Source organism: Natator depressus, chromosome 3, assembly GCF_965152275.1.
Source record: "Natator depressus isolate rNatDep1 chromosome 3, rNatDep2.hap1, whole genome shotgun sequence".
NCBI classification, from domain to species: Eukaryota; Metazoa; Chordata; order Testudines; family Cheloniidae; genus Natator; species Natator depressus.
The window spans coordinates 49,474,768-49,502,301 of record NC_134236.1 but is presented as its reverse complement, the minus strand read 5'-3'; the positions used below and the strand labels follow the sequence as shown (position 1 = coordinate 49,502,301).

General features: G+C 44.1%; 1 protein-coding gene across 5 annotated transcripts in view; it reads right to left on the bottom strand.

Annotated features, from left to right (window-relative positions):
* ZNF451 (zinc finger protein 451) overlaps positions 1 to 27,534 on the bottom strand; it is a 77,910-nt gene that overhangs the window by 4,613 nt on the left and 45,763 nt on the right. For 4 of the 5 annotated variants that reach the window (XM_074947870.1, XM_074947872.1, XM_074947871.1 and 1 more), the window contains exons 10-14: positions 21,222 to 22,873; positions 17,714 to 17,848; positions 15,693 to 15,823; positions 15,215 to 15,401; positions 6,690 to 6,761 (exon numbers count right to left, since the gene is read on the bottom strand). In XM_074947870.1, coding sequence (XP_074803971.1) covers positions 6,690 to 6,761; positions 15,215 to 15,401; positions 15,693 to 15,823; positions 17,714 to 17,848; positions 21,222 to 22,873 — 2,177 coding nt within the window. The remainder of the gene's footprint in view (positions 1 to 6,689; positions 6,762 to 15,214; positions 15,402 to 15,692; positions 15,824 to 17,713; positions 17,849 to 21,221; positions 22,874 to 27,534) is intronic. The other variant, XM_074947874.1, reaches the window with a different exon arrangement.

The window sequence follows — 27,534 nt, the reverse complement described above, 5'->3', positions numbered from 1 at the left end:
GAGGACTCCTTCCAGCACCGACCAATTCAGGAATGACCTGATGTGGTCCAGACCCTGACTACTCGATCTAGGTCATGGCCTGTTGGGGATGTAGATCGATGCCAGCCACGCTTGCAGGCACCAGAGATGGAGCAGAGCATGGCTGACCACATACGTACATGCGGCCATGTGGCCCAACAGCCCCAGGCAGGTGTGAGGCATGGTGAACGGATTGTTCTTTACAAGGGAGATCAGGTCCAACACGGCCCGAAAACGCGCTTCCAGAAGGAAGGCTCTGGCTCACGTGGAGTCAAGAACTGCCCCGAGGAACTCTATTCGCTGGATGGCCGTTAATAAATGAGAAAAAATCCACCTTAACAGGCCCAGGTTGCAGCAGGTGCAATGCACCACATTGAGACTCCTCTGCACTTGCTCCTGAGACCTGCCTTTGATGAGCCAGTTATCAAGATATGGGAAGACCTGGACCCCTCGATGTCTCAGGTAAGCAGCCACTGGCATCATACATTTTGTGAACACCCTTGGGGACGATGAGAGGCCAAAGGGTAGCATTGTGAATTGAAAATGGCACCCGCCCATTATGAAACGGAGGAAGCGCCTGTGACCTGAGAATATGGAAATATGGAAATAAAGCATCTTGTAAGTTGAGGGCAGCATACCAGTCTCCCGGATCCAAGGAGGGGATGATGGAGGCCAGAGAGACAATGAGAAACTTCAACTTTTTGAGAGAGTTGTTGAGGCGATGCAGGTCCAGCATGGGTTTGAGGCTCCCTTTTACCTTTGGCATTAGGAAGTAGAAAGAATAGAACCCTTTTCCTTTCATGTCCCAAGGGACCTCCTCCATCGCCCCCAGGTGCAGGAGGTTCTCGACCCCTTAAACGAGGAGTTGCTCGTGGGAATGGTCCCTGAAAAGGGTTGGGAAAGATTGGGGGGTGGGAGAGAGGGGCGGACAAAAATTGCAGGGTATAGTCCCAAGATACTATGTCCAGCACCCATCAGTCCGAGGTGACCTGCAACCAGGCCAAATGCTAGGGATGTAGACAGCCGAGGAAAGAACAAGGTGGTTCCGGGAAACTCATTGGCGTGTTGCTCTCGAGCCCACCTTCAAAATGAGCGCTTCTAACTCCTGGGATGCTTCGCCAGGCCAGGCTGCCCGGGTGAGCGGGAGGAGGAAGGGCGGCGATGACTAAAACATGCGTTTCTATCCCTTCTCCTTGCAGACCCCTGATGAGGCTGCCAAAGCCTTGGCAGCGGGGGCAGCCGAAATTGCTTCCATGCAGATTGTGGCGTATGCATGCCTAGTGGGCAAAGGGTGGCCCAAGTGTCCTTTAACTCATGCAGCCTCGCATCCATCTGTTCGGAGAAGAGTCCACTCCCATCGAATGGGAGGTCCTGGATCAAGGTCTGCATCTATTGGGAAAGGCCGGTGGTTTGAAGCCAGAAGGTGCGCCTCATAACCACCGCCGACATGATCACCCTTGCTACTGAGTCCGACGCATCCCATGCCATTTGGAGGGAGCACCTAGCCGCCGCGGTGCCCTCCTGCACCAGGGTGCTGAATTCTTGGGCCAAACCGTGCATGAGGGACTCCTTGAACTTACGGAAGGAGTCCCATAAGTTAAAATTGTATCTGCCCAAGAGGCCTGATGGCTTGCCACCCGGAACTGCAGGCTGCCAGTGTAATACATTTTTCTCCCAGAAAGATCCAGTTTTTTGGCCTCTATTTTTGGGAATTGAGCTGGTCTTGTATTTTTCATTGGCTGCAGAGACAACCAGCGAGCCCAGAGGTGGGTGGGTATAAAGGTACTCAAATGCTTTGGCTGGGAGAAAGTACTTCTTTTCGGCCCTTTTGGAGGGGGGAAGGGATGGATGACGGGGTTTGCCGGAGGGCGTTGGCAATTTTGAGGACCCTATCATGCACTGGTAGTGCAACATAGGCAGGGGTTGAGAGGATTTTGAACAAGGCGTCCGCCTGCTCGGCCATCTCCTCCACCTTTAGGCCCAAGTTCTTGGCCACCTGTCAAAGCAGGGCCTGGTGTTCTTTAAAATCATCAGGCGGGCTGGACCTCGAGGGTCCCACGACTGCCTCGTCCTGGGATGAAGATGACTGTACCACCGGGGGAGGCCCCGGAGCATCATCCCCCATGGGGGAGGGAGGTTTACGGGTGGGTTCAGTCTCCTCTACCCTGACCTCTGAACGTGACTCACGCACTGAGCCTGGTGCTGTTGTTGCCGCCAACTGTTGCTCCAAGTCAGTGGCAGTTGGCAGTGTGAAGAGGGCACTGTCATGACCGGCATGTCCCATGCACTCCAATAAGACCACTGTGCTGGTCACTGGCCGGGCTTCCAAGGCAGCCTCGGGTGCCCAGTCGTGCTGGTGGAGTCTGGGCAAGGGGCAGAACTGCCCTTCCGTTCCAGAAGAATCCCCTTCTGGTGACCATGATGGGGCCGTCGATACCTGTGTCTGCCTGCTGACCGTTGATGCCTGGAGTAAGAGGACTGGCGCCAGTATTGAGGGGACCGGTGCCAGGGGGACCAGAGCCATGACGGGAAGCGCTCCCACGGGGCAGGCGACCGAGAGCTGCGCTAAGAGGACAACTGGCGGGAGGACGAATGGTACTGGTAGTATGGCACTGGCGCCTCCCCCTAGGTAATCCACATAGAGTTGACGGGGACCACGATCACAGTGCCCAGAGAATCTGGGCTGTGACTCCGGAGATCTGCGGCGCGGAGGAGGAGAGCGCTGCCTTGTCTTGGGTGATAAGTGGTGCTCCACTGCCCCCTGAGGGGTATTAGTGGTTGGCTTGCCCTTGTAGGGAGCCTTTGCTGTTTCCTGTGGCACGTGCAGTGCCAGCGGTGCAGGTGCAGGCCTCTGCTCTCTTGGCACCAGGGAAGCTAGGGAAGGTGTCGATGCCGTCAGGAATCTGGATCCCCTACCACTCCCGGGAGTCGTTGGTGGATCCTTTAAGGGGTTAAGGACCCCATCTGGGGAGGTACGTACACGTGGCTCCAGAGTGGCCGGGCGGCCCAAACTGGGTCCTTTGCTCAATGTCCCATTGCCCTTCTTGCCCAGTGCTGGGGAGCTGTGCGTCTTTGTTTTCTTTTTGGGCACTGGCAATGGGGAGCGGTAATGGGCGGAGCCGGATGCCGGGGGGTGTGCTGCGCACAGAGGCCGATGTAGTAGGTGAGTCTTGGCAGGACAGCTCAGAAGCTGGACGAAGGGCAGCCTCCATGAGGAGAGCCTGCAAACGAATATCCCATACTTTCTGAGTCCTGGGTCAAAAAATTTTACAAATACAACACTTGTCCTTCACATGCGATTCCCCCAAGCACTTGAGGCTGCTGCTGTGGGTGTTACTTACAGGCATAGGCCTGTTACAGTCTGGACAGGGCTTAAACCCTGGAGATCGGGGCATGCCCCAACTGAGGCAAAGTCCCTGCTGGGACTCTAACTTCTAACTACAATTAACAACTACTTAACATAACTACTATAGTCAAGCTATTTACAAGGCCCTAAGGCTCGAAGTCAGAAGAAACAAAACCGCTAGCCCTAATCACCACAGGTGGTAAGAAGGAACTGAGAGGGCATAGGGCCGGCGGCGCTTGATATACCGACGCATGAATGCGGCACTCAAGGGGGCGCTATAGCTGGTCCTACCGATACCGCTGAGGCAAAAATCTCCGACGACCATGTATGTGAGCATGCGCACACCTAGAATGGAATCGACATGATCAAGCACTCAAAGAACAACTTACATTCCTGTGGCCTGTGATTTGGATAAGGAGAAGACATTAGTTTCCAATGCTGCCACTGCAGCACAAAATTCACTAACAGAAAAACTGTGCTTGAGGTAACCCAAGGCAGTTTTAGTACTTGTTAAGATCATAGGTTAATGAAATAAATGACAATTTAATTTCTCCTCTGTTTAAGGAGGCCAGTCAGATTCACAAGCACATAAAAAATGGGACAAAGGTTGAATAATTTTTCACAGTGATGGAAATCTGATTATTGCCACAAAAGAAGAGGTATTTGAATTACTATAATACAAGTTTAAAATGTTTTCATTTTTATTCAGTCAGGTTCAGGTTCTAACTAAATCTAATATCCTAGACCCAGCACAGTAGAGAGTCAGGCCAGGCCATGGAGCTGAAACCGCTTTAGTGTCATAGATGGATGATCTCCTGCTGTCAATGGATAGAGGATAGACATCCACTCTCATCTTCCTGGACCTCCCTGCAGCACTCAACACTGTCACCCATATGATACTGCTGTCTCATCTGAGAAAGGTAGCTGGGGTCCCGGTCAATGTGCTAAAATGGGTTCTGATGGAAAACTGTACCTCTACTACTAGGCCACTCATTTGTGGAATCCCACAAGGATCATTTCTTTCCCTGGTCCTAGTCAACATCTACAAGCAGCCAGTAGGTGAACTGGTCAGACTTACTGGTAAACCCTGATCATTCTCAGTCATTTTTCTAGTCATTCTTTATAGTGTGCCCTACAAATAAAGAATTGTTGACTATAGGAAAACAAAATCACTCCTCAGGGGATTTTACAATCTGTTTAAATAAAAAGAGCCTATTTCTTGTTCTATCACATCCCTAAGATCCACAATCATTTTCCTATCAATTTTATCTTGCTCTTAAGTATTGTCTACATGGCAAGCCAGAGTACGACTCTACAGCGCACCAGCTTGCCGTGAAGTACACTAAGCTGCGCTGGGACTTCCAGTGCACTGTAGCAGTGCCTACATGGTGAGTTACTGCACAGCAAGCTGGTGCATTCACCCTGGCTTGCTGTGCACTAACCAGCCGTTTACACAAGCCCCTAGTTTCTCAAAGGGAACCAGTACAAAGCCAGTGAGCAACAAAGTGCAGAATGAACACACATATTCTGGAACTAAATTAAGAGGAAAACGAGCTTTACAACCAACTGCCTCCTAGAACTCCATATGCATTTAAATAAGTGATGCTAATATAAGTATTTTTAAAAACAAGTCTAGAATGCTGACCAAGTTAGACTTTAGTAACAACACTTGGTAATATCTGGTAAATCTAATTAAACTATATGTACATTAGATTCAATTACATCTTGACTTTGTTCAAGTCTCAATTACAAAGCAGTCTTATGTTACTGTGTTGTTTTAACTTTCAATGCTCTTGCCTCCAACATACATGTATCAAACCTTTATGCAACATAGTACTTTGACAGTACATCAGTAATCAACAAAAATGAATAAGTAAAGTACAGCATGCGATGAACAGCAACAATAAGCATGACAGGGAAAGTATCAGAATTATTTACCAATAGGTAAGGTAAGATATATTAATTCAACCTGTTCATGTGTAACTGTGTGAGAGTTTACAGCTCCCCTTCAGGAGACTAGAGTGCCAAGCTGAGATATAGCAACTAACCCTGAACTGACTTATTAAGCCTGTGTAAATCAGTGGAAATAGATTCTTAGCCTGACACATACTTTTCTGGCTGGCATGAAGTGTTTTCTTTATACCTCAACACTATACTCACTACTCATGAGTGTTCAATAAAGCAAAAACAGATACAGTAACTCTTCGCTTAATGTTGTGGTTATGTTCCTGAAAAATATGACTTTAAGTGAAACGATGTTAAGCGAATCCAATTTCCCCATAAGAATTAATGTAAATTAGGGTGGTTAGGTTTCAGGGAATTTTTTTTCACCAGACAAAAGACTATATTATATTGACAGTATAAGTTTTAAACAAACAAATTTAATACTATACACAGCAATGATGATTTGTGAAGCTTGGTTGAGGTGGTGAAGTAAGAGGGTGGGCTATTTCCCAGGGAATGCCTTACTGCTAAATGATGAACTAGCACTCAACTGAGTCCTCAAGGGTTAACAAGTTGTTAATGTAGTCCCACACTCTACAGGGCAGCACAAATGGAGGGAGGGGAGACAGCATGGCAGATAGAGAGACACACCGTGTGTGTGTGTGTGTGTGTGTGTGTGTGTGTGTGTGTGTGTGTGTGTGTGTGTGTGTGTGTGTGAGAAATGTGCATTGCCCCTTTAAGTATGCTGACTCAGTTCTAAGTAGATCAGCAAGTTGAGACAGCAGCTGCTGCCAGCAAGCTCCCTCCATTGACCCTGTTGTATCCCCCCCGCTCTATAGAGATGGGGTAAGCGGGGGACAGAAGCAGGGGGACACCCTGACATTAGCCCCCCTTTTCCCCCCGCACAGCAAGCAGGAAGCTCCTGGGAGCAGCTCCAAGGCAGAGGGCAGGAGCAGCACATGGCACTGGGGGAAGGGACAGCTGAACTGCCGGGAAGTGACAGCCTGCTGGGCAGCTGCCGCACAGGGAACTTAGGGGAGCGGGAAGCTAATAGGGGGGCTGCCGGTCCACCCTGGTCCCAAGCCCCAGTCAGCTAGCTGCAGCGGGCTGTTGTTTCTGCAAGCAGTGGACAGAGCACACAGCTCCCAAACAACGTTATAAGGGAACATTGCGCAACTTTAAATGAGCATGTTCTCTAATTGACCAGCAACGAAACAACGTTAACCGGGACAACTTTAAGTGAGGAATTACTGTACTTAGAAGATTTTGGACAATATTCTTTATAGGACGTCACATAAAATTAAGTTACAGTTTAGTTTCTTGTACATTCTCTGTCAAACGGTACTCACAAACACAGAAGAAGAATTAAAATTAAGACTACCTTCCTGTTTCTTTGTTTCTTGAAAACTCATTTGCACTGTTTTAATATCATCATCCTCTTCACTGTCTGAAACTTAAATACACAAATCAAACACACATTATATAGTGCTTCTGAGAAAAATCTTTCTAGCAAGCTAAAGAAAAGCAAACACAGGAACTCTACATAGTGTTCTGTGCTATATTCTCCATGTTTTCCTATGTTCATTCATTTAAATACTTGATATTATACTCACTGCAAACTGTACTATAAAAAATTGATCACAATGGGTTGAACAGACTAGATATGCATATCAAGCACATGCTGGTTAAGAAGGATATTTGCTGCCTCTGTTTCCCAGTGATTTTGAACTGTAACCTATTATAATTCAATCTGCTAAAATGGAGCAAAGTGTTATCCTGCATTTAAACTATGAAAAGTGGTTGAGTTTAGCTAAGCCCAGTTAGGACAGGTTCTATGCAAATAACCTTCAAATTGCAAATGCACTGTAGGTGGTTTTCTTCAAAATTTGGGTCATTCAAGAGTGCATGTGCATCTTTTAAAATGTGACCCTAAGTGTCTAACACATATCATCATATACCTGGTTTGAATAACAACATGACAGACCCTTTCCTAATTAGAAACAGCGGCTTCAACAGACCCGGATCAGGAGCCCAAAGTGATGGCTGAAATACTTTGCTGCATTTATGCATCAGGTACTTGGGGATGGAATGGTCTCTTGCTCAAGACACTTGGCAGACTTAATGGGCAGCCCTGGAAAGGATCCAGAATATCTCTAGGTGGTGTCAAGAATGACTACCCAAAGTACAGCCCATTCCTGAGAAACTCATTAAATTCTTTATAAATGAGAGCTAGAGACATAGGAGGCATTGCAAACTCTATAGTGGCTTCTCATTTACCAAACAACTCTTCTCTCTCAGACTGCATTGCATCCTTACCCATGCAATGTTTTTGGCACCTGCAAAATGATGAAAGAGTGGAATCAATTTCCCTCTTCAGTTCTTAGGATGAGTGTTACATTAGAATGGAGATGCTGAAGGCCTTGGTTCACAACTGAGATACATAAGTAACTACTAGATCAACATCTTCTATTTCAAGTCAAAATTGCTTTATGATAGCTTTTGTGTGTGTGCGCACGCGGGCGGGCAGATTTTGCTTGGGAAACTTGACACAAGATCTTGGTGTATGAACAGGGCCAATTCATGATCGTAGGATTTTAAAAGTTGCAAATTTCATGATTTTAGCTATTTAAATCTGAAGTTTCACGGTGTTGTAATTGTAGGGGGGTCGCGTGGAGCACCGCTACCCTTACTTCTGCACTGCTGCTGTTGGTGGCGCTGCCTTCAGAGTTGGGCAGCTGGAGAGTGGTGGCTACTGGTTGGGAGCCCAGCTCTGAAGGCAGAGCCACCATCAGCAGCAGCGCAGAAGTAAGGATGGCAGGTATGGTATGGTCACCGTTACTTTTGCACTGCTGCCTGCAGAGCTGGGCCCTCAGTCAGCACCCTCCACTCTCCAGCCGCCTAACTCTGAAGGCAGCAGAGCACAAATAAGGGTGGCATGGTATGGTATGGTATTGCCACCCTTACTTATACTTGGTTGGGTGCTGCCTTCAAAGCTGGGTGCCTGGCCAACACCTGCCGCTCTCCAACAGCCCAGCTCCGAAGACAGCGCAGAAATAAGGGAGGCAATACCGTGACTCCCCTTCAACTTCCTTGTGTGTCATGACCCCCAGTTTGGGAAACTCTGGTCTCCCCCATGAAATCTGTATAGGATAGGGTAAAAGCACGCAAAAAAACCAGATTGTGTGACGTGTTTTTCATGGCCGTGAATTTGGTAGAGCCCTATGTATGGGTGAAGTCAAAGATTTCAGACTGGTGACCTAAATGTAGGACAAAGGAGCAAGGAGCAGTACCAGTGATACTACAAAATGGTTCAGGTGGGTAGGGATTCGGTAATCCCCTTTAGATACTTGCTGAAAGAGTAGGCTTGACGGGGCTGGCAGTGGAGTCATAGCTACCATTCCACCCCATAAGGAAGAGCCTTTAGTTCTTGTGTTGGAGTGGCAATCCACTGACATTACCAGATCATGGCTAACCTTTGCAAAATCCTGGCTTTCCATGGTCTTCCCGTGGGCAAATGGGAAATTTGCTTCTTTCAGAGGAATGCTACAGAATCAGTGACTAAATGGGCTTTATTGATGATCAGTTGCAATAGAGGAGAAGGTGGTACTTGGACTATTCCCATTCATATGTGCTGTCCACTGGCCTGGTAACAGTGTCTGATGTCAAGCGCCTAATGCTGTCCTGTTAAGTCCATCTTAAATGACAAGTTATCAAGAGTAGGTGAATGCACCAATTGTGCATTGATATTTGCAGGCACAGGATTATATTCTGGAATATGAATTGGGTCATGCTAAGGAGAGACAGAGTTCATCTGTGGTTTTGTTTGGACATGACACATTTAGAACTTGTCTACATGAGAAAGCTTGACTAGTTATACCCATTTAGTTATACTGCCCTACGAGGACACTCATTTTGGCATAAAAGTGGCTTTTAGCTTAGTTTAACTAAACCCCTTCCCAAGCAACAAACTAAACCAAATAAAGCCACTCATATCAGAATAAGTGTGTCCACACTGGGGGCTATACTGGTGTAACTATGTTGGTTTAAATTCACACCTTAGATTATACTGAAAATTTTTTCCCATTTAGGAAAGGCCTTCCTTATGAAGGCCTCACAGGCACAAGATAGGGTCAGTAACATTTGGAAAAAACTTGCATTCTCTTGGAGCAAATCAGTAGTTCAAAATCTGTCTGATGGTGATTCTCACATATTCTGCAAATAGTCTTCCAAAGAATCATGTTCCTCCTGGTATGAATTGTTGAACTATGCGGGGAAAGGAGAAACCTAGACCCAAATGCATCAAGTATCTTGGCATGATTACTAATCCAGACTACTTCAAGGAAACAAAAGGCTGCCCTCCCCCCAAAAATGGCAAACCCTGGCATGTGAGCTTCCAGCAAGCTCATTGATGAAAGTGTGCCTCAACTTCTCAGTGTATTCAGCACCTGTACAGTCCCATCAGCCATAAGACACACATTCCATAGACCACATACCAGTGAAAAGGTATTCTGAACTTGGTTTGACACATTGACTATGACAGGTCAATGGTGTCTGAAAAGCTCTAAGAAACTGGCACAGGTTGAGGACAGTCAAGATGTGCAAGGTGATCTCCAGTTTAGTGTGTGTGTGGGGGGGGAGTGGGGGCGAAACCCAACCTAATCTCCAAATCAGAGTCAAATGTGACATGGGACATGTTAAACTCTGCCATTCCCAGAGATTCCATCTCTGACACTGATGATCTGAAGTTCAGTTACCACTTGCAAGACATCTAACCAGCACTGTGGTGCTGAACTTCGTGGAAGCAGACTGTTCTGGTGCAGGATTCCACCTCCCAGCAGGGCAGTCATTTGATCCTTTCAAATCTATGAGGCCTATACAGTCAACTTCTGAGGAGGCCAGGACACACCTAAGGTGCTTTGCCTGGGAACTGGTGGCTCTCAGTGATATCCTGGCACTGACCTCAAATTGCATCTTCCCTGGTGCAAATAAACTGCAAAGGGCCTTTTCCAAGCATAACCAATGCAGGGGCTAAAGCAGCTGAGTCAGGTATTTGGTAAAGAACAAGCATGGAAAAGTGCAGATTCTGAAAGGTCATCACAGAGGAAATCCTGAGACAGGACAGACAGACAGACAGGGTTTCTCCCATGAGCAGAAGGAATGGAGAGTTCTCTGTGTTAGAAATACATCAATGAATAGCAGTAGGTAAGGAATAACAACAAAGTACAAACAAAAAAAAATTTCCATGAGGGGCAAGAAAAAATTGCAGAATGGAGCTCATCACTTGTCAGAGTAAAGGAAATGACAGTTGGTTCCATGGATTCCAAGATTTTAAGGCCAGAAGGGACCATTCTGACTTCCTGCATGGTAGAGGCCATATTTCACCCACTACCTCCCGCACTGAGCCCAGTAATTTGAAGCTGACCTAGGCCATAGCTATTAGAAGGGTACAGTCTTGATATAAAAGCTTCTAACAATAAAAAAATCCATCTCATGCCTTGATAAATACACTATGGTGCCATTACTATCTTCTCCCATCATTTGATGGCAAATGATACCTTTTTGATGAGGAGGTTTAACTTGAGAAATTCAGGAACGTCCTGTGTTTGTCTTATTTTAAATATGCATATTCCAAAAGGACCATTCTGATCCTCTAGTCTGACCTCCTGTATAACGCAGGCCAGAGAACTTCCCGAAAATGATTCCCAGAGCTTACCTTTTAGAAAAACCAGAGCTCCAAGAATAGAAGCACTGAGCAGCTGTAACCCTTTAGCAGCCTGGATAATGTTACCGCAGCAATGACATTCCAGCCCTCCCTTACAGGCCTTCCATCAATAATGTAGATGAAGCAGCCCAAAATAATTCCTCCTGGAAGAGTTACTGAGACTTACTCAATTCAGGAAGCGTTATAAGACAAGGAAAGGGAGACTTTTTGGGGGGTTTCTTTGGTGGGGAAGATTTTTTTTTTGTTATTTTACACTTTTGTATCTAAACTGGTGTTTCCTAATTTATGTACAGAGCACCCACATGCTAGAAACGTTTAAACAGGTTGTGTTCTCTGGAGCAGGGAATATATCTTTCCCTGTGAGTGCAATGGACGTTACTGCACAACATAAGTTATTTTTAACATAAATAATAAAAGTCATATGACGAACATGAATCCAGAAGTATGGCTCGATTACACATCACTCACCTTTAGAGACAGGTATTTAAACAGGTAAATCAGGGATAGTTCAGACTTCTAAAAAGCGAGAGCACTCTCTCTCAATGTCATTAAACCTTTTAGCTTTTGAAAATAGTTAACTAGCTAAATATAGGTTTCAGAGTAGCAGCCGTGTTAGTCTGTATTCGCAAAAAGAAAAGGAGTACTTGTGGCTCCTTAGAGACTAGCCAATTTATTTGAGCATAAGCTTTCGTGAGCTACAGGTAGCTCACAAAAGCTTATACTCAAATAAATTGGTTAGTCTCTAAGGTGCCACAAGTACTCCTTTTCTTTTTAGTTATATATATGGAATGAGTTATTTCAGCAGACAATTAAAGTATAATCTTTTGACAACAGTTTTCAACCCTCACCCTCCAGCATTTTCTAGGTTTCGAAATGCAGGAGATGAAGCTGCATAGCTATCTGAAGGACAAAGGCCTTCAGTCTTTAGTCATTTAAGCATTTACATGAGTTTAGGAGCCAACACATCCCTTGTTTCCCTCAACTCCCCACCCTTCAAGGAAAATTTGCTTTGGCAGCTGCTAACCCTGACTGATGAAAAACAAGATAATTAAAAAATACGAACAGCCCAGACTTAGGAAGGTAGAACTCTATTACTCACATCAATAAACACTTTAAACAGGTACATTTGAGCAGTACAACAAAGAAGCTACTGTATGAAAAATATTCAGGTTACTTTGGATGTGTAAGATTCCTTGTGGATTCAATTCTTTGAACAAGTTTATAACAGGGTTATAGAATTACAACACACATTGAGGCTATTATTCTTAGCTGTCTGTTACTCCCCTATAATTATGCAAATTGTATAATACACAATCAAAGGAACAGAATGAGAATATTTTTGTATTAGTGTCTTAATAACCCAGCCAGTTCCTAAAAGACTTTTTTCATGTTTGAAAGAGAAATTATAAGTCACGAGAAGGTTTTCTAGAAAACTGTAGGTGTTTGATTTGATTAAACTGGATGTTCTGAAGTTAGTTAGCAAGACTTTCTGTTGCTAAGCATTGTTGGAAATCCCTACTATTAGTGCCAAAAAGTTAAATTATAAAGACAAACTAAAAAGAAAGCTGGCACCACATTTGTTCTCTCCTTTTTAGCCACCCTCCCCATTGATGCACCTCTCCTCAAAATTTCTACCTAGTGTTCCAAGGGGAAGCAATCATAGAATATCAGGGTTGGAAGGGACCTCAGGAGGTCATCTAGTCCAACCCCCTGCTCAAAGCAGGACCAATCCCCAACTAAATCATCCCAGCCAGGGCTTTGTCAAGCCTGACCTTAAAAACTTCAAAGGACGGAGATTCCACCACCTCCCTAGGTAACGCATTCCAGTGCTTCACTACCCTCCGAGTGAAAAAGTTTTTCCTAATATCCTACCTAAACCTCCCCCACTGCAACTTGAGACCATTACTCCTTGTTCTGTCATCTGCTACCACTGAGAACAGTCTAGATCCATCCTCTTTGGAACCCCCTTTCAGGTAGTTGAAAGCAGCTATCAAATCCCCCCTCATTCTTCTCTTCCGCAGACTAAATAATCCCAGTTCCCTCAGCCTCTCCTCATAAGTCATGTGTTCCAGTCCCCTAATCATTTTTGTTGCCCTTCACTGGACGCTTTCCAATTTTCGCACATCCTTCTTGTAGTGTGGGGCCCAAAACTGGACACACTACTCCAGATGAGGCCTCACCAATGCCGAATAGAGGGGAATGATCACGTCCCTTGATCCTCTGGCAATGCTCCTACTTATACAGCCCAAAATGCCATTAGCCTTCTTGGCAACAAGGGCACACTGTTGACTCATATCCAGCTTCTTGTCCACTGTAACCCCTACGTCCTTTTCTGCAGAACTGCTGCCTAGTTGCTCGGTCCCTAGACTATATCAGTGCATGGGATTCTTCCGTCCTAAGTGCAAGACTCTGCATTTGTCCTTGTTGAACCTCATCAGATTTCTTTTGGCCCAATCCTCTAATTTGTCTAGGGCCCTCTGTATCCTATCCCTACCCTCCAGAGTATCTACCACTCCTCCCAATGTCACTGGGTATTGAAATGTGGGGCCTCAGAGAAAGGAGGTGTGGGACAAATGTATTCGTGAGTCCACGGCTTTTTCCTCTCAAAACATCACACACACAAAAACCTCATTACTTCAGCAATACTCCAGCTGAGCCACCAGATGTCTCTGTAGAGTGACAGACAGCTGATTACTAGGTATCCTCCTGCACCAGCTAGAAATTGTTACAGCAGGAGGGTTTTCTTGTTAGTGTTCATTGCTACCTTGATTTAACTGGGAGGAAAAATGTAGACAGAAAACTGTGAATGAAAATTGAGTTATTCAAGGAGAGTTTATTAGATGGTCAAAGAGCCAAAATTCCACAACCAAGAGAACAACTTTGGCTAAAAGCCCATCCTAGTTCAGTAGCAAAGTGAAGGCAGCAATTAGAAATAAAGGAATATTTAATAACAAATGGAAAAAGAGGGAAGATAACTTCTCATTTATATCAACTGTTTTGAACTGCAAAAAAATTGAGAAGTGAAGCTCAAGACGTCAGGGCAAATATCTCTGGATGGCAGAGCTAAAGCCAATAAGCTGTTTTTAAAAGTACACTGTGATGAACAAAAGAAATCATAGCAATGGTATAGAACCATTATTAGAGGAAGACAGTAAAATTGTTAATAATGATGAGAAGATGCAGAAATGTTCGATAAATATTTCTGTTCTGTAGTTGAAAAGAAGTAGGATGATGTACCTGTATTACATGAGGGTGAAGTACTTTCCAGTCCATTAGACATCATCTATTAGAAGTAAACATTTTAAAATAAGCAGGTACAGATAGCTTGTACCCAAGAATCCTAGAAGAGATGGCTGAGGAGATCTCTGACTTACTGATGTTAATTTTTAATAATGAATGCTGCATATTCATTCTGTTTAGCACTAGTGCTGTGAGAGGACCAAGTGAATCTTTGGAAACCAGAGGTGATAAAAGTCTACTGATCATGTGCCAACTGAGATTTTTTCAAAGGCTCATAACTTGGCCAAATTTGGGTGGATTTTCACATGGACAGTTAAAGGCACATTCTTAACCACAATGGCCACTCCCCGGCCAAATTTCAAGTCTCTGCTCAAAAGCATTTCAAAGAAAAGGTCTCAAGAAATTTTTTTTATTATTTTTTTTTTTTTAAAAAACACAGGAAAAATATTTTCCCCTAATTTCATTCTTGCAAACAGCTGAATTGTTTCGGCTGAAATTTTCCAGAAGCATTCTGCCTGCAGCCTACACCCAGAACGAATGTAGGCCCAAACGGTTAAAGTTTGACAAAGTAATATGCAACTGAAAATAGGGTCTTATAATGGGAAGCATTGGGCAACCTTAATAATAGGCAGTGTTACCAGTCTGTCTGTTATCTGTATCCCAGACCATTTCCCTCCAGATGTATTAGTGTGTGTTTTTCCAATTTGAATCTCATTTTATTTTCTGTCCATAATTCCAATCTCTAGGATATGTTGAACTATTTCCTTCCTCATTGTTCATGCCTCCCAGTTAAGAATCATATTAGTAAAAAGTGCAATTTTAGCTGTAGATCAATTCATTAAATAAGAACACTAATTAAAGAAACAGTGGGTAACTGTATAACTGTTACTATCAGCAGTGATGTCTTTCTTTTATTGGTTGGATTCTAATTGTTTATGTACTACCTTTTGTAGTATCTGAAATGCTGTTTAGTAAGGCACACATCATATCTCCATCGATGTCATGAGGGTTTAGGATGTGAGCTGTCCGCTGAGTCTTCTTAAACTGATCCTCCAGTTCTAGAAAGCTTTTGTCTCCAGAGAGAATGGTGAAAGGAATTTGTTTGGGCAGGTGCTCATCCAGACGGCCAGCCTATGTGGGGGTGAGGGAGACATTAATCTAAATATTCAGTTACCAGGTAGCCTTTTGAAACAGAAAACTCCTTTGTAGAAGAAATTTTCCTTTAAGCATTATATTTATAAACCATTTCCCTTTTTCTCTGGTCAGATCCACTATCTGTTCTTCCCATCTGAAGTTTTATTACAGCAATTTTCATCATGACTGTTTTATAATGTACTGTACTGCACACAAATATACCATCCCCATGCACCTTATCACCAACAAAAAAAGTAAACCACAAAAATAGATAGAGCAATGACTTACATGCATGCAGAGTGCGAAGTCTGCTGCTTCCCTTCTGGTACCACAGCGTGGATGAAGGAAGAAACATCCAATCTTATTAAGGTAATTAAAGATTTTGCACTGTTCTGGAGGTTTCCAATTGCTGTGTCCTCCTAAGCAACAAAGGATAAAAGCTGTATAACACCACACCATCATAAGCAACAATCAAACAGCTCAAGGAGAGGAAAATGACAAAACAAATGAATAGGTCTGAAAAATGGAACATCTTATTTTTGACTAAACTTTATATAAAACTAAATACTATTCTCTATTCTAAAAGAGGTTGATGTAGGGGGTAAACTGTGTCTGTATGGTGCCTCTAATATTAGTTTTTGTAAGAGTTATCTTCTCAGGATCAGAAGTGAAGAAAGTCTGAATATTGTTTCCATCAGCATAAATAGGTACATCTTGCATCAAAGGCTGCCTTCCACCACAGAAAGCGTTTAACACAACTTATTTGAGGGTCATAATCAGAGGTTTCCACAAGAAAATATTAATATATTTGATACATTATTTATATAGGGGACCTCACTACAGTTACTATATAATGCGTACAGTCTGTTTCAACATACGCCTAATATAATTGGGGTATCTATCGGATATTAGTTTATGTCTCACATAAATCCACACATTCTGGAGTTTTCACAACCACCAGCTGGAGTACAAGAAAAGTTTTAATATTTTAAATAAGTTACAAGTACGCAATGCTGTGAGTCAAGAAATCCCTTATTGGTAAGTGTGAATTGTGGAAATGACCAAGAGGGATCCTACAAACCATTTTTCTTTACCTTCCTTTCACAGCTCTCAGCTACACATTTAAGTCAAGTCAAACTTCCAGTATGAGAGGGTTAGCTCAGTGGTTCTCAAAGCTGGTCCACCGCTTGTTCAGGGAAAGCCCCTGGCAAGCCGGACCAGCTTGTTTACCTGCCGCGTCCGGAGGGTCAGCCAATCGCAGCTCCCACTGCCCGTGGTCCACCGCTCCAGGCCAATGGGGGCTGCGGGAAGCGGTGCGGGCCAAGGGACGTGCTGGCCTGTAGCTGTGCATTGGGTTCTTCCGTCCTAAGTGCAGGGTCCTGCACTTAGGACGGAAGAACCCAATGCACAGCTACAGACTAGGGACCGAATGGCTGGGCAGCAGTTCTGCGGAAAAGGACCTAGGGGTTACAGTGGACGAGAAGCTGGATATGAGTCAGCAGTGTGCCCTTGTTGCCAAGAACGCCAATGGCATTTTGGGATGTATAAGTAGGGGCATAGCGAGCAGATCGAGAGACGTGATCGTTCCCCTCTATTCGACATTGGTGAGGCCTCATCTGGAGTACTGTGTCCAGTTTTGGGCCCCACACTACAAGAAGGATGTGGAGAAATTGGAGAGAGTCCAGCAGAGGGCAACAAAAATGATTAGGGGTCTGGAACACATGACTTATGAGGAGAGGCTGAGGGAACTGGGATTGTTTAGTCTACGGAAGAGAAGAATGAGGGGGGATTTGATAACTGCTTTTAACTACCTGAAAGGTGGATCCAAAGAGGATGGATCTAGACTATTCTCAGTAATAGCAGATGACAGGACAAGGAGTAATGGTCTCAAGTTGCAGTTGGGGAGATTTCGGTTGGATATTAGGAAAAACTTTTTCACTAGGAGGGTGGTGAAACACTGGAATGCGTTACCTAGGGAGGTGGTAGAATCTCCTTCCTTAGAAGTTTTTAAGGTCAGGCTTGACAAAGCCCTGGCTGGGATGATTTAATTGGGGATTGGTCCTGCTTTGAGCAGGGGGTTGGACTAGATGACCTCCTGAGGTCCCTTCCAACCCTGATATTCTATGATTCTATGATCTTAGTTTTCTATAGGTGGCTGCCTGGGAAACACTATGTTGATGCAATAGAAGGTCCACTTTGGAATACAACGAGGATCCTGTTCTTTGCCCAGTCTGGTTCTACAATGTTGTTAGTGAATTTCTTTGGGTTTCTGTTAAGCCCTTCATGCTATTTTCTTAGATAACTTTTACCTTGAAAGCCCCAGACAAATGTCCCTTGGTTCAGGTTGGCTGGCAGATGAATGAAAAACCTTCCCCAGTTGTCTAAGTCCACCAGCACGATGTGAGTCATGGTGCGCAGATAGTCAAAATCTGGCAGTTCACTGTCTTCAAATGGATAAAAATATATATTTTAAATTTACCTCCATTTTTATCCAGCCTGTACATCTCCCAACTCAATTGTGCTTTCAAAAGAAATCCATATAATTTGCTATTCTGTAAGAAATTCTAAGCAATAACTCTTAAAAACTATAAAATATAGTATGATCACTAAATGTAATTATTTTCATAGCAATTTTTTTAACCACTTGAGGTAACTTTTAGTAATCTGTAAATTTACTAGGAAGAGAACCACACTCAGGATTATATATTTGATGAATGTAATAACCATTTGTTCGAGATGGAACTGTGTTCACAAAGCATAAAAGATGCCCTTTTTATGCTCTATCAAACTTCCTACAAGACGTTCAAGCTGTTGATCATCCATTTAGTTTTAGAATTTACAACACATTAAAACAAAGTTAATTTTTAACAGCTGGTCAACCCCATGACCAGCAAAGACATGGCATATAAACAGGGAGTGTTGGTCATATTATAACAAAATATCTAACATGCATTTACAGAATGCATTTTTTAGTGGGCAAAGAAAAACCCATGCAGTTAATAATGTAAGCTGTGTCAAGTTATTACACACACAAAACTATGTTAAAGGATCATTATTAAGATTGGAAAGTCAAGCAGAGTGTGTGATCATGTAATAAAGGACCTTATCATAATGAACACACATAAGCGGGCCCAATGAAGGTTACAATAGTCTTAATTCTAGCATTTCCTAACGTTTCAGTGCTTAACTTTGCAACCTTAATACTGTCCCTTTAACGTAGGAAATCACCGACAAAAATTAAAAACTAATTAAAAACCTGCAAAACCAAATTCCATCATGTGGCTTCATCTTGACACCCACATGGGCCATCAGGTTGGAACCTTAAAATCCACTGCACAGACTTCTGCCACATGAGTTAACAGAGTAACTGCCAGCTATAGTAGGTTTTTTCTCTGTGTGGATCAGCTATTAGAGGGAGAGAACACAGACTTTGCTAACAGGTTTCTCTGATATTTGCTGACAAGATGAGGAAAGGAGAAACTCTGGAATTTTGGGTTCCACTCCAGGTGGCACAGACTCTTATACCTCTTTCCCTTAAGCTTGACCCTTTCTGCCCAGTCCCCTCCACATTGTTCCTGTCCCTTCCCACCCGACTCCTTGTCTCAGACCCATTCTCCTCACCTAGCCAATCCTACTCTCTACTCCTCAGGCTTCTCATCCCAGGCCCAGTCTCCTACCCTCCCATCCTACTTTCACCATCTGGACTCTGCATCCCAGTCTCCTTGCCAAGCCACACCCAGTCCCCACCAATCCAGATCTTTTTGTTCCCTGCCCTCTCTCCTTGCCCAGCCAGTCCCAGGTCACCTATTTTGGCTCCTCATCTGATCTCTCTCTTCCCTGACCCACTGCCAGTCCCTAGTCACCGCCATACCCACGTCCCTGTCCCCACTGGCTTCCACTCCCAGTTTCCCCCCATAAACTCTTCATCCAGTTTCAGCATCCCCCACTCCCACTGTGCACTTGTTCTAATCTCTTAGCCCAGCCAGTCCCAGCTCCCTCTCCACATTACGCTCCTGCTTGTGTCTCACCCCACTGGTTCCTAGTTCCAGCCTTCTTGCCCAGCCAGTCCCAAATTTCCCCTTGTTCTTCATCCAATCACGATCTCCTATCCCTCTATTTCCCTCCCTAGCTCCCAATATCAGTCTTCTTTTCCCCAGAGGCTTCTTGTCTCATTTACTATTTTTCATCTTCAGATCCAGCTCTTGTCCCCTCTGCATTTGATTCAGGTGACTTCCTCCTCCACACTCCATGGGCCCAGCAAGGGAGTTTCCTGCTCTTAGTTCAAGTGCCAGGACATGGACTCATCATGGACTGAAGCAGCCAGGAAATGCTGTTACTGAAGGGAAAGTCCTGCTCATCCTTCTTTAGCTCTGTGCTGGAGCATGCTCAGTGCAAACAAACAATCTCTGGGGATTTTAGCTGTGACCCAGGATTAAGTGTCGACTGAGCACGTGCAATGGCTTATAAATTGGTTTTATTAGGATAGATTTTCATGGGGACAGCAAAAGGCACATTCCTGACACAAAGGACACCCCTTGCTACATTTCAAGTCTCTGCTCAAAAGCATGGGGGCATTTTAAAGAAAAGGTTGCCAGAATTTTTTAATATGGCCATATTTCATTGCTTCATTCTCATAAATAGTTACAGAATAATTTTTCAGAAAAATTCAGCCTGAGGCACACAACCTGTATAGAAAATTTCAGTGAAAGTGATAAGCAAATGAAACCAGTCTTATAATAGAAAGCATCAGGCAACCTTAATAATAGGCTGGGATACCCTGCATCACTGTGTGTGTGTGTGTGTGTGTGTGTGTGTGTGTGTGTGTGTGTGTGTGTGTGTGTGTGTGTGTGTGTGTGTGTGTGTGTGTGTGTGTGTGTGTGTGTGTGCGCACATAGAAAAATCTCACTTATGTATGTACACACACACTTTGTATTCTCATAGGAGACCTTTCTTTACCCACCCTGGTCTTCCAAGGACTTCTATTCCCTGTGAGGACTTCACATTGCAACCATTTGCCTTGGCCAAAGGGAGGGGTTTGGATAGGAATCTGTTTGGATCCCTTTACTGTTGGTCCTTTCATTATGACAGTGAATTTTTAAGTGATACCAAATGTTCCCAAGTCCTTTTTTATCTGATGAGTGATTCTGGGCTCAAGTCTCTCAAAGGGCACCTCCCACTGGGACACCAGCTGTTTGCTCGTTTTTAAACACCACTTAATAGTAGGCAGGGTAGAGCAGTGGCGCAGGTTACAAGTAGCTGCTTACGTACACCAGGTTGGGTAGAAGGAATGCTTTCCCTGAATGGCATCCATTTTGGAGTCAAAAGCTACCCCCTCTCTCTATGTGGTTCTCACAGCTTCCTTGTGATTTTCCCTAACTTTGACTTAACCTACTACTGAAGTGTCTTCTCCCTTCATAGAAAGGGTGATTGAGAAAAGAAAAAGAGGACGAAGAGCAGCATCTGAAGTTTGCTGTCCAATTTCCAGCTAATTCCTGCGGTCAGTACAGAATTCCATGTTAAGCATGGTCCAGAGTGTCTTGGTAAATTATTTGTATTGTACAAACAAGAAACAGATTTGATAAAGCACTTAGTAATACAAAGTTCAACTTTAGTTCTCGGGATTTGGCACCAGAAACTTACTAAAATTACAGCTTTAAACATATAACTGAGTTTACATTATTTCATATGTACAGACTGGATATAGGTGCATGGTATATTTACATGTTCTGTTGAACAATTTCTATATGAGCATATTACAACCGTATTTTTTTCCTACTGTGCATTAAAAAACAAACTAAAGACATAATTTCTACATACCTTCTTCACCATGCTCTTCAGAATATGCTTTATTCTCACTTCTTTCTTTCCTTCTATCTTCTTCTCTCTTTAGAGAAGGAGATTCTGACTTTTTTTGAACCTTAGTTACATTTGCTGGAAACTTTAGTTTATCAGGCTTCTTGTCCACACAAGCACCAGTGGCTGTAAAGTAGAAGACTTTGCTTTCTGATTCTGATCCGAAATGTTTTATATTAGGCTTTTGCAAGAAGCAGTGTTTATCATGATAGTGTTGATGGGCACTCACAATATCGTGGAAATTTTTGTTGCATGCACCACATCTCACAACATACATCTCTTCATGGCTTTTCCTTGGGGTGTGACTTTTGCTGAGATGATCATTCAAGTCTGTGAAATTTTGTGCCGTTGCTGAACAGAAGCAGCAGCGAAACCACAGATTGCCTTTTTCCAGTAGGGCTTTCTGACAATTCCGGTGATCTTCCTTTCTATTTACTCTGGAGATATACTCTTCCCGGCAGCCGCAGGTTAGAAAGTCACCTTTTTCTAATAGTGTAAGGTCGTCTTTATTTTTTATTGACTCTTCAGACACAAACATGTAATCTGTGCTATGGAAACCCTTATAGTGGACTAGAAATTCTTCCTCAACATCGAAAAAGAGATCACCACAAAGGCCACAAAAATATTTAACCTGTATCTCTTGGCTGTGCTGCTCTTGGCAGTGTCGGTATAGTGTTTCTGCTTTGTGAAAATGCTTTTTGCACAAGCCACAGCAATACCTGTGAAACTGATGGCTTCCTAAAGACATACAATGTTGTTTAACGCTGTCTTCAGACTCAAACATTTCCTCACAAATGCAGCATTGCCATTTTCCTAAAATAGGACTTCTCTCAAGGGACTGATCCACAGGGCTAGGAAGATGCTCTTCCCATTTGGAGATATTGCACAGTGTGTCAGAAGAGGATGCCATAGGTTCATTCTCTAGAGCTTCCTGTTCATAATAGTAAGAATGTCCACCATGAAATTCAGTGACATGTGCCATAATGTTCTCTTCTCTCAGTAGGTCTGTATTGCATGCCCGGCACCAGAAAATAAAGTTAGTTAAGTGTGCCCCTCCATGGAACCGACTCATATGCAGACGGATGATGCTTGAGTTTTCAGCAAGCTTCCCACATACAGCACACTTGTGACAGATTCTATTTGCTGACAGAACGTGCTTTTCAACTGACTCTTCAGTAGAAAACTTCAGAAGGCATTCACAGAACCAGGCTTTTATTTTGCCTGTGTTGTCTTGACGTAGGCTTACTCCAGCCTCTTGATTTTTTTCTTCTAAATCCTTTTTCCGTTTTGAAATGGCAGACTCATTTTCACAGACAGGCTCACTCAAAGTCAATGGTCTCTTAAGGAGTGAAGACCTTGACTGATTTATAATCTGCCTCAGCTGACATGGGTTTTTATTTCTTTCATTAATATGGCAAAACATCAAGATGGACTCTTCCATTGTGGTAATAATTTTAACTTTGTGTTGAGTTGCATGGCTATGCTGGTTGATCTGGCTTTCATCTACAAAGAGTCTGTCACAGTTTTGACAGTGACCTCTTGCTTTAAATATTTCTGCAACCTGGGAGATGCTCTTTTCCGACAGTGATACAGGACCAGCATTACGACAACGAGTTCTAAATTGGATATAAAAACGACACGTTCACAGGTTTAATTATTCCAAACTTCACAGATGTAGCTACAAAGTGATCCTTAACCCTTGGATCTGAGAACAATGAAAAAGCATTCAGTTTTCTTACAAGAAGACTTTTAATAGAAATAGAAGTAAATAGGAGTAAAGGAATCACCCCTGTAAAATCAGGATGGTAGATACCTTACAGGGTAATTAGATTCAAAACATAGAGAATCCCTCTAGGCAAAACCTTAAGTTACAAAAAAGACACACAGACAGAAATAGTCATTCTATTCAGCACAATTCTTTTCTCAGCCATTTAAAGAAATCATAATCTAACGCATACCTAGCTAGATTACTTACTAAAAGTTCTAAGACTCCATTCCTGTTCTATCCCTGGCAAAGCAGCATATAGACAGACTCTCAGACTCTTTGTTCTCTCCCTCCTCCCAGCTTTTGAAAGTATCTTGTCTCCTCCTTGGTCATTTTGGTCAGGTGCCAGCGAGGTTACCTTTAGCTTCTTAACCCTTTACAGGTGAGAGGAGATTTCCTCTGGCCAGGAGGGATTTTAAAGGGGTTTACCCTTCCCTTTATATTTATGACACGCCCCCCAAATCTCAGCTAGGGTGAAACACTGGCTGGGATTTCTTCCTGGAGCTCTAGGAAAACAGAGCTAATAAGACACATGCATCTCTAAATATACTACCAAGTACATAAAGACTAACAATATTTTCCACATCTCAAGGACGATTTTAACCAGTTGATTCTGGGAAACTTTCACGGGAGAGTGCATCAGCCACTTTGTTAGAAGCTCCTGAGATGTGTTGGATGTCGAAATCAAAATCTTGGAGAGCTAAACTCCACTGAAGAAGTTATTTGTTATTTTCTTTGATGGTGTGAAGCCACTTCAGTGCAGCATGGTCGGTTTGCAGGTGGAAACGCCGTCCCCAAACATATGGGCGTAGCTTTTCCAGAGTGTAGACAATGGCGTAACAGTCTTTTTCACTGACTGACCAGTTGCTTTCCCTCTCAGACAGTTTTTTGCTGAGAAACACTACAGGGTGGAATTCTTGATCAGGTCCTTTCTGCATTAAAACTGCTCCCACACCACGCTCGGACGCATCTGTGGTTACTAGGAACGGTTTGTCAAAGTCTGGAGCCCTTAGTACAGGGTCAGACATGAGTGTCGCTTTAAGCTTGTTAAAGGCCTTCTGACACTTTTCGGTCCACTGAACAGCATTTGGCTGTTTCTTTTTGGTTAGGTCTGTCAGTGGGGCGGCGATTTGGCTGTATTGCGGTACGAATCGTCTGTAATAACCGGCCAAGCCTAAGAAGGATTGAACCTGTTTCTTTGACTTTGGGACAGGCCACTTTTGGATGGCATCGTAGGGGGCTGATAGTTCCTTGACCCACCTGGTGTCCAAGGTAAGTCACTCTGTTTAGGCCTATTTGACACTTCTTAGCCTTAACAGTTAGTCCTGCCTCCCTTATGCGCTCAAAGACTTTTTGTAGATGTTCCAGGTGGTCTGCCCAGGAATCCGAAAATATGGCCACATCGTCAAGGTAGGCGACTGCATATTCTCCTAATCCCGCTAGGAGACCATCTACAAGTCTTTGGAAGGTGGCAGGTGCATTTCGCAGCCCAAAAGGGAGTACATTAAATTCATACAGCCCGAGATGTGTGGTGAAGGCTGACCTTTCCTTGGCAGATTCATCTAGCGGTACCTGCCAGTACCCCTTGGTTAAGTCCAAGGTAGAGATGAACTGGGCCCGTCCCAGTTTCTCTAATAGTTCATCTGTGCGTGGCATTGGATAGTTGTCTAGGCGAGTTACAGCATTTAGCTTACGGTAGTCCACGCAAAAACGTATTTCCCCATCTGGTTTGGGAACTAGAACCACTGGAGATGCCCATGCACTTCCAGAGGGGCGGATTACACCCATCTGTAACATATCCTGGATCTCCCGTTCTATAGCAGTTTTAGCTTGAGGAGACACCCGGTAAGGTTGGACTCTAATTGGGCGAGCATTACCTGTGTCAATGGAGTGGTATGCCCGTTCAGTCAGTCCTGGGGTGGCTGAGAACGTTGGCGCGTAGCTAGTGCACAGCTCCTTGATCTGCTGTCGCTGCATACGCCCAAGGGTCATGGAGAGGTTCACCTCTTCCACACCACCAGCACTTTTCCCTTCGTAGTAGACACCTTCAGGCCACTCAGCGTCGTCTCCTCTCTGGGCTGTAAACTGACAAACCTTTAATTCTCTGGAATAAAAGGGCTTTAGAGAATTAATATGGTACACCTTAGGCTTTCGGTTGGAGGTGGGGAATGCTATGAGATAATTAACAGCTCCCAGGAGTTCCTGGACCATGAATGGCCCTTCCCACGATGCTTCCATTTTATGGGCCTGGAGCACCTTTAAGACCATGACCTGGTTCCCTACTTTGAAGGAACGCTCTCTGGCATGTTTATCATACCAGGCTTTTTGCTCTTTTTGAGCATCCTGTAAGTTTTCTTTAGCAAGGGCTAAAGAGGTTCGGAGGGTGTTTTGTAGGTTGGTTACAAAGTCCAGAATGTTAGTTCCTGGAGAAGATGTAAATCCCTCCCATTGCTGCTTCACCAACTGTAATGGCCCCTTAACCTCGCGGCCGTATACAAGTTCAAATGGGGAAAACCCTAAACTGGGATGTGGTACAGCTCTGTAGGCAAAGAGCAACTGCTGCAACACTAGGTCCCAATCATTGGAGTGCTCATTTACGAATTTACGTATCATGGCCCCCAAAGTTCCATTAAACTTCTCCACCATGCCATTTGTTTGATGGTGGTAAGGAGTGGCAACCAAGTGGTTTACCCCATGAGCTTCCCAAAGGTTTTCCATAGTTCCTGCATCTGTGAGGATGTCGGAGGGCCAACCTACCCTGGCAAAAATGTCTGCTAGTGCCTGGCACACACTTTTAGCCCTGTTGCTTAGAGCTACTGCTTCCGGCCATCGGGTGGCAAAATCCATGAAAGTCAGTATGTACTGCTTTCCTCTGGGTGTCTTTTTCGGAAAAGGACCCAGAATATCCACAGCTACTCGCTGAAATGGAACTGCAGTGATGGGGAGTGGCTGGAGAGGGGCTTTGACCTGGTCTTGGGGTTTTACCACTCTTTGGCATTCTTCACAAGACCGGACATAGGTAGAAACATCCTTGCCCATTCCCTCCCAGTAGAATGACCCCCCCAAACGGTCTTTGGTCCTGTTCACCCCAGCATGGCCACTAGGGTGATCGTGGGCTAAGCTCAAGAGCTTGGCCCGCTATTTAGTTGGAACTACCAACTGTCTCTGAGGATGCCAATCTTCCTGGTGTCCACCAGAAAGAGTGTCCTTGTATAAAAGTCCTCTTTCTACAACAAACCTGGATCGATTAGAAGAGCTGAGAGGCGGTGGGTTGCTCCGTGCCACCGTCCAAGCTCTCTGGAGGCTTTCATCTGCTTCCTGTTCGGTCTGGAACTGTTCCCTTGATGCTGGAGACATCAGTTCCTCATTGGATTGTGGACCTAAGCTTGGTCCCTCTGGAAGCGATGTAGGGGATGGGGCTGTTTCCGTTGACTGTGAACCGCTTTCTGCTGGTGCACTATGTTGGGATTCAGGCTCCGGCTGAGCCTCTTGTGTAGGGTTATCGGCTGCTGCCGGTTCAGATTCGGTGGGGCCCTCTGGTGTTGAGGCTCTACCATGTATTGGTCGGTAGAGATGTTGTACCCAAGGCAGGCCCTTTCGAAGTTTTCTAGGAAGGCCACAGTATCATCACCTGCCTTGTAGGTGGGGAACTTTCTGGGATGGGGAGTGGTACCTGGAGAAGGATTGCTAGGGTTTGTTGGTATATTCTGCTGAGCCTTTACCTTCTCCATCTCCAGTGCATGCTTCCTCTCTTTTTCCCTCTCCTTCTCCACATGCTTCCTCTCTTCTTCCTTCTCCTCCTTCTTCAGCCGCATGAGTTCTATCTGTCTTTCATGTTCCCTTTGTTTTTCCTTAGCCTGAAAATCTGGCTAATTCCAGCTTTTGTTGAGCCGTGGATTTTGTCATCCTAACCTCTCTGTTTTTTAACTAACTTTACACCCGAGGTTTAGAAATAAACAAACAAAACTTGGCTGTAAAATTTTGCTGTGCTGGAGTAGAATACCTATTCTCTGATAGTGATTGTCAGCCTACAGAAAAAGACAATTCCCTTGTCTCTGCTCTGGCCCCAAATCAAAGCAAAAAACCTCCAACTACTTAGAAACCTGCTTACCAGCAGCCCAAAGGAAAAAAAAAAATTCCTTTTCAAACTTGTGCTCCTTGTAAAAAAAAAAAAAAAAAAATCAAAATCCTAAAGAAAACCTGGATTTGTGTTGGAAATGGCCCACCTTGATCATCATACACATTGTAAGGAGAGTGATCACTTTAGATAAGCTATTACCAGCAGGAGAGTGGGGTGGGAGGAGGTATTTTTTCATGCTTTGTGTGTATATAATAAGATCTTCTACACTTTCCACAGTATGCATCCGATGAAGTGAGCTGTAGCTCACGAAAGCTTATGCTCAAATAAATTGGTTAGTCTCTAAGGTACCACAAGTACTCCTTTTCGTTTTTTAAAATACTCCACAGACATCTCCCGCCACTAACTACATAAATTACTAAGGAAATACTAGA